The sequence below is a fragment of the Gossypium hirsutum genome, chromosome A10 (assembly GCF_007990345.1).
Source record: "Gossypium hirsutum isolate 1008001.06 chromosome A10, Gossypium_hirsutum_v2.1, whole genome shotgun sequence".
Lineage (NCBI taxonomy): Eukaryota > Viridiplantae > Streptophyta > Magnoliopsida > Malvales > Malvaceae > Gossypium > Gossypium hirsutum.
In genome coordinates this window covers 114,121,912-114,135,210 of record NC_053433.1, presented here as the reverse complement: position 1 = coordinate 114,135,210, position 13,299 = coordinate 114,121,912, and the positions used below count along the sequence as shown (strand labels likewise).

At 33.5% G+C, this 13,299-nt stretch overlaps 1 protein-coding gene across 1 annotated transcript; it reads right to left on the bottom strand.

The window, feature by feature from the left end:
* Positions 1-1,258: 1,258 nt before the first annotated feature.
* Positions 1,259-2,030, bottom strand: LOC107896188 (variant surface antigen F). Its single transcript, XM_016821297.2, has one exon. The coding sequence runs from the start codon at positions 1,957-1,959 to the stop codon at positions 1,354-1,356; it is 606 nt and encodes a 201-aa protein (XP_016676786.1). The 5' UTR covers positions 1,960-2,030; the 3' UTR covers positions 1,259-1,353.
* Between the last annotated feature and the right edge of the window lie 11,269 nt (positions 2,031-13,299).

Below are 13,299 nucleotides of genomic sequence, written 5' to 3'. Positions count from 1 at the left end.
CTTCCTTACCTTAATATCGACCTAAGATGACCGATTGCTTCACTCCTTCCTTCCTCCTCTCAATCCGGCCAAGAAGAACCAAAGAACACAACTTGTTTCCTTTCTTCCTTAGAACATTCGGCCAAGAGACATGAAAAAAGATGGACACTTTTTTTTTTGTTTTCTTTCTTACATTCACGGCAATGGGGAGGGGGGGAGAATCAATCACACACATTCTTTCTTTTTTCCATTTCTTTATTACCCATACTCCTTATTTTATTGTTCCTAACATACATAACTAACATAACATGTTTGTGACATGTTTCCACTCATAGCATGGCCGGCCACTATGCCTTAATTTGGGTAAATTGACATGCAAACCCATCATTTTCACAATATGCATTAATAGGCCACTTTGCATTTGCCTAGCACATTTCTAAATTTTCTCACATAAGTCCTATTTGATAAAATTCACTTACAATTAACAAAATTCAAACACGAAATTTTCACACATGCACATGTACATATAATGAGCATCAATTATGACGGTTAATTATTTTTATGACTCGGTTTAGTGGTCCCGAAACCACTTCCCGACTAGGGTCACATTAGGGCTGTCACACATTGCAATTCAGAAGAACAAGTTACTGATATCTTCACAAAGGCTCTTGATGTGTCAAGGTTCATCAAATTAAGGAAGCAGTTAGGAGTCAGCAGCATGGAGACCAAGGAGGAGTGTTAGAAATTGGCCCTCCATGCAGCTCATGCAATCAAGGAGAAATTCATGCACATAAGAATTCATGTATATAAGTCTTCCGGATGAAATACATGCAACTGAAGATGTTAATGCTACTGTTTCATCTCAGTTTCATTTTGTTACTTTTTGACAATGTTTCTGTAATTTAGTTCATTTTGAACTATTTTTGGATGGCAATTGATGTAACTTGATGGTAAAAGAGCTGATTACCAGCTTTGCTTTAGTGTGCAAGTCAAATTTATCTAGTTCCAATAAATTAAGTGGAGTTAGGTAATGTTTAGGTGATGAATTTGTTGATTTTGACCAGCCAATGTCTGGTATATGTAATGGCTTCATGCCAAAGTTCATTTTAATGAAAAATATTGAATTTCATTCAATTTATGCTCCATTTTTCTTTGTTTTCATTTCTGTTCTTGTTTTCCCTTGCAAAATCTATTTGTTTCTTCCACACTATGAAATTATATACCGTGAATACATTAAATATAAATATATAATAAACTAAAAAAATGAACTTTATAGTATAAAAAAAATCTTATTGTTTGGCTAAAATTGAACTTGTTTCCTTTGTCATCTCTAAGTGTTATCTCCAATGATCAGAAAGAGTGGCAACTATATCCTTATTTGTTTCCCACACCAGGGCTCGAGCCGGAGTTGGTAAACCTATTTCCTGTTCCAGGGCTTGGACCGGAGTCGGTAAACTTATTTCCTGTGCCAAGGCTTGGTCCGGATTCGGTAAGCTTATTTCCCGTTCCAGGGCTTGGTCCGGATTCAGTAAACTTATTTCCCGTTCCAGGGCTTGGTCCGGAGTCCTTGATGCCACCAATGGTTCGGCTATCAATTAACTTATTTCCTACTCCAGGGCTCGGACGTTCGTCTGTAAACTTGTTTCCTACACCAGGGCTCGGGCCGGAGTCCTTTAAACCTCCAAGAGCCAAACCATTAAGTAACTTTTGTCCCTCAACAATGCTTGGGCCGCCGTTCTTAATGCCTCCAATGGTGCGACTACCGGTGAACCTATGTCCCTCACCACGACTCGGACCCGCCTCTTTGATTGCTCCAAGGTACAAGCCAATATCAAAGATATTAGAAACCCTTCCACCTGCAAAATTTTGGGGCGTCAGGGTATTGAAAGGATCACGAGCTTCACCCACAATCGCAATGGAGCTCAGCAATAAAATAATAGAAGCAAAGCTTAAAAAAGATTGATTGGCTACAATATTCATCTTGTCGGAAAATGTGAGAAAACAAAGAGTGCGTGGGATTATTTGGTATGAACAATAAGAAGCTTTGCTGTCCATTTATAGAGATAAGTGATGAAATTTGTTGTCGGTATTTTTTGACTAAGAAGAGATTTATTCCAATTCATCTACCTATATTCAACAGAAAAAACGTGGCCATCCTACTCCTAATTTTTCTTCGAATATTCTTATATCCAACATTTATGTTCCCTGTATTTGAATACATGGGAAAATTAGATTTTATATAGATAATAAAAAATCAAAATATTTTTTGTAATAATTTAAATTATTATACCGAATTAGTGTGATTCAATTAAAATTTTAAAGTTAATAAAAATGAAAAACATTTTTAAAAAATATATATAATCGAATACATGTTTATACATTAAACACTCGAATTAAAGTAACATAGAAAAGTTTGAAATTGCTAGTCTAAGCTAGAAAGTTGAATTTCATTGGAAAATTAGAAGTTGAAGCTAAAATTGAAGTGTTGATTCTTTTTTTTTTTTTGGGGGGGGGGGAGGTTTACTGGCCGCCTGGCTGCCGGCCTGAGTCACCGCGAAAGTATGTTATTTTCCACCGGCGGCGTCTACCAGGGGGGACCAAAGAACATGCAAAAAATCTTTGACTTTCCAAGGCCTTCAGTAATTAATTACAGGCTTGACGAGATTTGATATGAAAACAAAAGGTTTGACTTATGACTGACTTTTGTAATTTGCATTCGAAGTCACTTGCGTTAGTATTGATTTTCATTTACGTCATAAACCTTTAATTCCATCAAATTATATAATTAAACTTTAATCATTAATAAATTTAGTCATTAATGCTAACCCATTACATACACACATGAAAAAATTTTATCATTAAACTTCAATTCTCATGAAAAACTTTGCTCAAATATCATACACATGATTCAACACGAAATCTTGACAAGACACATTTGTAAATTAAGGTGTGGTTCTTACATTAAAATTATTAATTAAAATTAGCATACGCAATCTAAATTTTTAATAATAAATTATAGATAAAAATTTAAAATATATTAAATTGAGTAGTTTTTAAATATAATTTTAATAAAAATTAAAATAATTAAAATCAAATTATAAAAAATTTGACCGTGACATTTTTTTGAGACATAGGGAATATAATTTTATGTTTCTTAATTTCTATATTAATTTATTTAGCTATTGAAAGAAAGTGTAAATAGATTTTAAGTTTGAGACGTAATATACAATATCGAAGTCCAAGTTTTGTTTCCTTCAATAAGAAAAGTCAAGTTTTGGTACGAGGATAGAGTTTATGTTTGATATTTTGGTACAAGGCTCTTATTTTCTAACAAAATTTCAATAAATTATTCTTAGTTCCCATTAACATGTGACAAAAATAAGTGTGTATTTAAGAGATTCCTCTATTATCACTAAATGGATCAATTTAATCTCTAAACTATTAAAAAGAATCAAATAAGGGTAAATTGGAACGGAGTTAACATTTACCATTTAAAAAATATCTTTTACTGTTTAACATCGTTAATATTTTTAAAGTTTTTATGGTTTTGTAAATGAAATCTTTTGTTTGGAATTAAATTGCAATTGAAAAAATAATTTTCAAGATATCTTTTATACAAAAAAATGTTAACTCTAATACAATTTGGACTTAGATTCTTTTTAATAGTATATGAATTAAATTGATCTGTTTAATAATAGAGAGACTAATTTGATATAACTTGAAACACCCCATACCTGACCCGATCGTCGGGTCTGAACAATAGAGTGCCATATTCATTGTTGGAGCAACTACATTTACAATTTCTATCGATTCAATATTTTATATTCATTAACATGTTCATTAAATCATCATATTATATTATATAATCTGGTCTGGGGTTTATCAGAGCTTACGAAAGCTCTTTGGTTAACTCGAGACCATTGGAGGACTAAAATGTAAAGTTTACAAAATATTAGGTTGACATCGCGAATTTAGTGGTTCCTCGTCACAAAGCAACTTACTAATAATCTCTTACCACAACAATAACAATTCGACGTCGCGATGTGACTGTCTGTTTGCAACAGGGTCCATTTAATACCTATTCAAATCACTTAAACACAACCAATTCTTCCATTCAATCATTTAACCAAAAATGCCACATTCATATGCTCAATTCTAACCATTAATCAACACCTTTACATGCACATTACACAAAACTTCATTTCATACTTGATACCTATAACAAATACTAGACTTTTAACGATTTGAAAATTTGATACCATTTCACTGCATTTAACATAACATAACATATTTGTGTTAAATTCATTTTAATTTTAACCATCTCAAAACATGACATTTTGTAACGGCTTAATTTTCAGTGGTGTCGGAAATGGTGATTTGAGATCACTAAATCTGACAAATAAGATTGAACAAGATAGTAATTTAATATTTATGAGTCAAGTAAGAATTTAGAAGAATTTGTGAAATGGTGAAATTAGTGAATTAAAAGAATTTATTAGGTTAAACGGGTCAAAAACGAGGTATCGAGACCTCGAATTTGAAAATCAAGCTATAAATATTTTTATAAATATTTATGAAGTTTCATTTAGCTAGTATTAAAGTTTGGTTGAGAAATTTTAACGATTAGGTAGTCAATTAAATAAAAAGGACTAAATTGTAATAAAAATAAATTTTGTTAAAAGGATTAAATAGCTCAAGTGTTAAAAGAAGGAAGATTTAAAGGGAAATTAAGCCTAAAAGTGAATAGGCTGGACGGCAAAGGCAAGAAAATCAGCAGAAAAATAAGGGAAATAAGGGCAAAATTGGAAATTTTACAACTTTAACATATAAAATAAGAATAAAATTGAAGAATCTAGAGATCTCTTCATATTTTATCAGCCAAAATGCCATAGAAGGTCTGGAGAAAGCTGGTTCTTCATATTTTACATCATGTGAGTTTAATTCTTGCTTTTTCTTGATAATTTTTTTATGTTTTTATGACTTTTACAATTGGGTCCACTTATAGAATTCATTAGTTTTTGATTTTATGGGTGAAATTGGAAGTTACCCTGGATAGATAAGGGAATTTTATGATGAATTATTATGAAATTTAAGTTCTAATTTTCATATTAAGGTGGTTTTATTAAGTGATTTTGATAGAAAATGATATTTAGGACCTAATTGTGAAAAAGTTGTGAATTGAAGGTTGCTGTTGAAATTCAGAATAGAAAAGATTTTGAAATAGTTTATAATGATAAAATAAAGTGTTAATTGAGAAAAATTAGTTCAATTGATGGGTGAATTGAGCAGGGACTAAATTGTGAAAACTGTAAATTTTGGGGTAAAAGTGTAATTTCGAAATTTAAACAGCATAAATTGTGAAGTGAAATAGAAATCAAATAAATGCTAATGAGTAGAAATATTTTATACTATAGATCAAGAATCCAAAGAAGAACGAGGAAAAGAAAAAGTTGCGGAATAGTCCCTAAATTTCAATATCTTCTACAAATTAGTCCAGGTAAGTTCATATGGCAAAGTTCAATGTTTTGATATGAAAATCTTATGATTGTTAAAGTATTTTATTGTTGATGAATACTATCAATTTGCATTAACTAATAAATAATGTGTAACTAAAAGTACAAATTAGTAGGAATAATGGATTTGAGTGCTTCTATTCTGTGACCCTGATGAATTGACGAAAAATATGTGATAAGTGCGCCCGTTTTAGACCATAGCTGGGCTATGGCATCGGTGCAATGTGATAATGTGACTCCGTATAAGACCATAGCTGGGCTATGGCATCGGTATAATGTGATAATGTGATTCCGTATAAGACCATGTCTGGGATATGGCTTCGGTATGATATGTGAACCGTGTAAGACCATGGCAAGGCTATGGCTTCGGTGTGTGATGCGTAACAATGTGAAATTCCATAGTTTACTATGTCAATGTGATAATGAAACACTCAATTCCCTTATTGTTCCCTAATTTGACAATGAAGTAAATGAGAAACGGGCCTAAGGGAGTTAAATTGTGAGTAGCCATATAGAAATTATTCCAATGAGTTATTAATGAAATTGTGATTTGGAGGATGAAATAGTTAAACTAATAGATATATGATTATGTACAATATTTGATATGATTTGTGTTTTTATGCCTATGAGCTTACTAAGCTTCAATAAGCTTACTTGTGTGTGTTTGATAATTTCTTTTGTAGATTGAATTAAAGAGAAGTTGGTAGATCGGATCAACACAACAGGGCACACTATTCAGATCAATTCCGGTAGTTTTTGTTTTATGTTTAAAGATTTATATGGCATGTATAGAGTTTGAATGAATTGAAGTAAAGATGTTATAAACTAGTTAACAATATTTGTACTAAAATAGTTTTTGGTAAGTAGTAGTTTGACTTTGAAAAATCACTAAAAATAGTAGAAATGGAATTAAATAATGAATAAGTTATAGAATCTAATCTTGATGAGTCTATTTTCATATAGAAGAAGCGAAAAAGGTATATGAGCTATATTTTATGAGATGTTTAAATTTTTGTGAAACAGGGCCAGAGCAATTTCTGGATCCCCTATTCTGACTTTGAAAATTCACCATAAATTTTACAAAGATAATTAGAAGTCATACTTCATATTTACAGATTCCTTATTGAGTCTAGTTTTTTTAGAGACAAACGGAATAGTCATTGAAGCTCTGTACAGAGAGATATCTGATTCGAAATACACAGAGGTCAGAGTAGTCAAACCCTGAAATAGGGGATATTTTAACTAATAAACTGTACTAATTGGCTTGACCAAAAATTCTAGAAAAAAATTGGTAAGTAGATATATGAGTATAAATTCGGGGAAAATTTACAGATTTGGATTTTGAGTTTTATAACTCGAGATATGAATTATTTAGCAACTATGACGCAGTTGGACAGCTTGTCTGAAAAGTATGATATAAATTATCTGAATTTGGTTAACTGCTCAAATAAGTTTAGTAGTGCCTTGTGCTCGACTCCGGAAACGGTCTCGGGTAAGAGGCGTTACATTTATTGGTATTAGAGCTTCGGTTTAGCCGATTCTCGGAATATGTATGATGTGAAAAGCGTCTAGAATTACATGCCATATAAATCTGTGATAGTGTGCTGTGTTTGATCCGATCTAATCCTTGTTTTTATTATAGATTATCTTCGATTTGAAAAGATGTCAGATAGACCAGAACAAACTGAGCAAGAAGAAGTTAATAGCAGAGTACAAATCTCTGAACAAGGAACAAGTAGTGAAGTTCCGATTTCATTGATGCGAGAACAAGAACTCAAAAATATGATTTATGGATTCATGAATCAGTGGTATAATGAGAATGTGCGAGAAAGAAATCAGACTCTGCAACCTCCTCCCCCTATCTCAACATCGGTAGTACCCCCGGTTGTTCCTCCACCTCCTCCGACAACTGAATCTAGCAAACGTTCTCCATTTGAAAATCTCAGAAAACATGGGGCTGAAGAATTTCGGGGAAGAACAGATGATGACCCCGTTAAAGCTGAATATTGGTTACAAAGTATAATGAGGGTTTTTAAGCAAATGGCGTGCTCACCAGATGATTACTTAATATGTGCTGTGTCATTATTGAAAGAAGAAGCTTATAACTGGTGGGAAACAATAGAAGCTGCTGTACCGGCTGAGAAGATCACTTGGGAATTTTTTCAAAATGAATTTAAGAAGAAATATGTCGGTAGAAGATATCTGGATAAGAAGAAAAGAGAATTTCTCGACTTGCGACAGGGAAACAAGTCAGTGGCTGAATATGAAAGAGAATTTGTTTATCTGAGCAAATATGCTCGAGATATAGTACCCACTGAAGAAGAAATGTGTATCAGATTTGAAGAAGGGCTTAATGATGAGATTAAAATGATGATAGGGGGCATTGAGATACGAGAATTTGTTGTTCTATCAGATCGTGCTCAGAAGCTTGAAGAAGTATATAATAAAAAGATGCAATGAGATAGAAGAAGTAAAGAATCTTTCAAAAGAAGTGCATCTAAGTCATTTTCGGCTTTACCAGTGAAGAAATCTAAAGAGGAATTCAGTCAAACCACTTTAGCACCGGAAAGATCAGGAAAAAGTAGGCCAAGACAATCTGATTACAAAGCATCTGACAGACCTGCTGTTAGTGTGGGTAGTGTACAAAATACCCAAAGGCCTAAGTGTCAACATTGTGGAAGAAGTCACCCCGGTGAATGTAGAAGTAAGTTAGGGGCTTGTTATAAATGTGGGGCCACTGATCACTTTATTCGTGATTGTCCCCAATTACAAGTAGAAGAAGTAGAACAGAGGGAGAAACAGAAAATTCTTCCTCAAAAGGAAGACGCTCTGGTCAGAGCAGTGCTACAGGGGCTACTCGTTTGGGTATGAAAGATACTGCTAGCCGATCAGAAGTTAGGGCTCCTGCTCGTACTTATGCCATTCGAGCAAGAGAAGAAGCAACAGCTCCAGATGTAATTGCTGGTACTTTCTATCTTTATGATGTTCTTGTGTATGCTTTAATAGACCCTGGGTCTACTCTTTCATATATTTGCACTATGTTAGCATCTGAAAAGAATTTATTAGTTGAGCCTACTGATTATGATGTACAAGTTACAAATCCGTTAGGTCAAAGTGTGGTAGTTAATTTAATGTCATAACTGTCCACTGAAAGTTAAGGGCTGTGATTTCCCCGCTGATTTGATGCTTCTACCCTTTCGGGAATTTGATATTATCTTGGGCATGGACTGGTTAATGAAACATGATGTAATAGTGAATTGTCGAGAAAAACGAATTAGTTTGAAATGTCAAACAGGAGACATTATTTTGGTTGAGTTTGGAAATTTGGATGACATGGTTAGAATGATTTCCTTTATGTCTGCTCAGAAATTGTTGCGTAAAGGAAATGAGGCTTATTTAGCCTATATTCTTGATACTCGAAGTTCTGAATCAAAGTTAGAGCAACTATCTATTGTAAATGAATTCATGGATGTATTTCCTGAAGAATTACCAGGTTTACCACCCGATAGAGAAGTTGAGTTCGTGATAGATGTGCTTCCGGAAACAGCTCCCATATCGGTGACACCGTATAGAATGGCTCCAGTAGAATTAAGAGAGTTAAAAACGCAGTTGCAAGAGCTGTTAGACAAAGGGTTTATCAGACCGAGTATGTCGCCATGGGGTGCACCTGTCTTATTTATGAAAAAGAAGGATGGTTCATTGAGGCTGTGTATAGATTACAGGCAGCTGAATAAGGTAACAATTAAAAATAAATATCCTTTGCCTCGTATTGATGATTTATTCGATCAGCTTAAGGATGCTGCAGTGTTTTCAAAAATATATCTCAGATCTGGGTATTATCAGTTAAAGGTAAAGGAATGTGATGTGCCGAAAACAGCTTTTAGAACTCGGTATGGTCATTATGAGTTCTTAGTTATGCCATTCGGTTTGACAAATGCTCCTGCTGCTTTTATGGATTTAATGAATCGAATTTTCCAGTCTTACCTGGATAGATTTTTGGTTGTGTTTATTGACAATATACTGATCTATTCAAAGACAGAATCCGAGCATGCTCAGCACTTGAGAATTGTACTACAGATATTAAGGGAAAAACAGTTATATGCAAAATTTAGTAAATGTGAATTTTGGCTTCATGAAGTGGGATTCTTGGGTCACATTGTGTCAGTTGATGGTATACGGGTAGATCCGAGTAAGGTGTCAGCGGTGATTAATTGGAAAACTCCAAAGAATGTTACGGAAGTGCGAAGTTTCCTTGGATTAGCTGGTTACTATCGTCGATTTGTGAAAGATTTTTCACTGATTGCTTCACCTATAACTAAATTATTACAGAAGAATGTTGAGTTTGTAAGGTCTGATGAGTGCCAACGAAGTTTTGATCAATTAAAGAAAATGTTGACAGAGGCTCCAGTGTTAACTCAGCCTGAATCAGGTGTGCCATATGTAGTATACAGTGATGCGTCTCTGAATGGTTTAGGTTGTGTATTGATGCAGTCAGGAAAAGTTGTAGCATATGCTTCTCGACAGTTGAAACCACATGAGAGGAACTACCCTACACATGATCTTGAATTAGCTGCCATAGTATTTGCTTTAAAAATTTGGAGACACTACCTATATGGAGAGAAATGTTATGTGTATACAGACCATAAAAGTTTGAAATATTTAATGTCGCAGAAAGAGTTGAATTTGAGACAGAGGCGATGGTTAGAGCTGTTGAAAGATTACGATCTTATCATTGATTATCATCCGGGTAAGGCAAATGTAGTGGCAGATGCACTTAGTCGAAAATCATCATTATTTGCTCTTCGGGCGTTAAATGCTCATTTGTCTGTTAATGAAAATGGTTCTATATTAGCTGAATTAAAGACAAAACCAGTATTCTTTCAACGAATTCAGGAATTGCAAGATGAAGATCCGAAGTTGGTGTTGAAACGACAAATGGTTCGGGATAATTTGAACTTAGATTACTCTATTGATAATAGTGGTATGTTATACCATCGTAATAGAATTTGTGTCCCGAATAATCTAGAATTGAAGAAGGATATCTTATCAGAGGCTCATAGTAGTATGTACTCGATTCATCCGGGTAGTACGAAGATGTATTGTGATTTGAAAAATATGTATTGGTGGCCTGGTATGAAACAGGAAATTTGTGAATTTGTGGCAAAATGTTTAATCTGTCAACAGGTAAAAGTTGAACATCAAGTGCCTACAGGTTTGTTACAACCCGTAATGATTCCAGAATGGAAGTAGGAACATGTGACGATGGATTTTGTATCTGGATTGCCAGTGACTCCGAAGAAAAAAGATTCGATTTGGGTGATAGTAGACAGATTAACTAAATCGGCGTATTTTATTCCGGTCAGAACAGATTTTTCACTTGATAAGTTAGCGGAATTATATGTATCAGAAATTGTGAGATTACATGAGGTGCCGACATCAATTATTTCTGATCGAGATCCAAGGTTTACTTCGAGATTTTGGAATAAACTACAGGAAGCTTTAGGTACTAAGTTAAAATTTAGTACAGCTTTTCACCCTCAGACAGATGGACAATCAGAGCGAGTGATTCAGATTTTGGAAGATATGTTAAGGTGTTGTATACTTGAGTTCAATGGCAACTGGGAAAGGTACTTACCTTTAGCTGAATTTGCTTATAATAACAGTTATCAAGCTAGTATCAAAATGGCACTATTTGAAGCTCTGTATGGAAGGAAGTGCAGAACCCCGTTGTATTGGTCAGAATTAAGTGAATCGAAATTAGTCGGAGTGGATTTAATTCGGGAAACTGAAGAGAAAGTTCAGATTATTCAAGAAAGTTTGAAAGCTGCTTCCGATCGTCAAAAGTCGTATGCAGATTTGAAAAGAAGAGATATAGAGTTCAATGTGGGTGAATGTGTGTTCTTGAAAGTTTCTCCGTGGAAGAAAGTTTTACGGTTTGGTAGAAAAGGAAAGCTTAGTCCACGATTTATCGGACCATACGAAATCATTGAGAGGATCGGTCCGGTAGCTTATAGATTGGCCTTGCCTCCAGAACTTGAGAAGATCCATAATGTATTTCATGTATCTATGTTGAGACGATATAGATCAGACCCTTCACATGTGATTCCTCATACTGAGATAGAGATACAATCAGATATGACTTATTCGGAGGAACCAGTGAAAATATTAGCTCGGGAAGTTAAAGAACTACGGAATAAACGAGTACCATTAGTAAAAGTGTTATGGCATCGACATGGATTGGAGGAGGCAACTTGGGAAACGGAAGAATCTATGAGATCACAATATCTGCATTTATTTTCAGGTACGAAATTTCGAGGACGAAATTTCCTAAGGGGGGGAGAGTTGTAACGGCTTAATTTTCAGTGGTGTCGGAAATGGTGATTTGAGATCACTAAATCCGGAAAATAAGATTGAACAAGATAGTAATTTAATATTTATGAGTCAATTAAGAATTTAGAAGAATTTGTGAAATGGTGAAATTAGTGAATTAAAAGAATTTATTAGGTCAAACGGGTCAAAAACGTGGTATCGAGACCTCGAATTTGAAAATCAAGCTCTAAATATTTTTATAAATATTTATGAAGTTTCATTTAGCTAGTATTAAAGTTTGGTTGAGAAATTTTAACGATTAGGTAGTCAATTAAATAAAAAGGACTAAATTGTAATAAAAATAAATTTTGCTAAAAGGATTAAATAGCTCAAGTGTTGAAAGAAGGAAGATTTAAAGGGAAATTAAGCTTAAAAGTGAATAGGCTGGACGGCAAAGGCAAGAAAATTAGCAGAAAAATAAGGGAAATAAGGGCAAAATTGGAAATTTTACAAGTTTAACATATAAAATAAGAATAAAATTGAAGAATCTAGAGATCTCTTCATATTTTATCAGCCAAAACGCCATAGAAGGTCTGGAGAAAGCTGGTTCTTCATATTTTACATCATGTGAGTTTAATTCTTGCTTTTTCTTGATAATTTTTTTATGTTTTTATGACTTTTACAATTGGGTCCACTTATAGAATTCATTAGTTTTTGATTTTATGGGTGAAATTGGAAGTTACCCTGGATGGATAAGGGAATTTTATGATGAATTATTATGAAATTTAAGTTCTAATTTTCATATTAAGGTGGTTTTATTAAGTGATTTTGATAGAAAATGATATTTAGGACCTAATTGTGAAAAAGTTGTGAATTGAAGGTTGCTGTTGAAATTCAGAATAGAAAAGATTTTGAAATAGTTTATAATGATAAAATAAAGTGTTAATTGAGAAAAATTAGTTCAATTGATGGGTGAATTGAGTAGGGACTAAATTGTGAAAACTGTAAATTTTGGGGTAAAAGTGCAATTTTGAAATTTGAACAGCATAAATTGTGAAGTGAAATAGAAATCAAATAAATTCTAATGAGTAGAAATATTTTATATTATAGATCAAGAATCCAAAGAAGAACGAGGAAAAGAAAAAGTTACGGAATAGTCCCTAAATTTCAATATCTTCTACAAATTAGTCCAGGTAAGTTCATATGGCAAAGTTCAATGTTTTGATATGAAAATCTTATGATTGTTAAAGTATTTTATTGTTGATGAATACTATCAATTTGCATTAACTAATAAATAATGTGTAACTAAAAGTACAAATTAGTAGGAACAGTGGATTTGAGTGCTTCTATTCTGTGACCCTGATGAATTGACGAAAAATATGTGATAAGTGCGCCCCTTTAAGACCATAGCTGGGCTATGGCATCGGTGCAATGTGATAATGTGACTCCGTATAAGACCATAGCTGGGCTATGGCATCGGTATAATGTGATAATATGA

Excerpts from the sequence above, each read along its gene's own strand:
- LOC107896188 (XM_016821297.2), bottom strand. The coding sequence starts at position 1,959 with ATGAATATTGTAGCCAATCAATCTTTTTTAAGCTTTGCTTCTATTATT.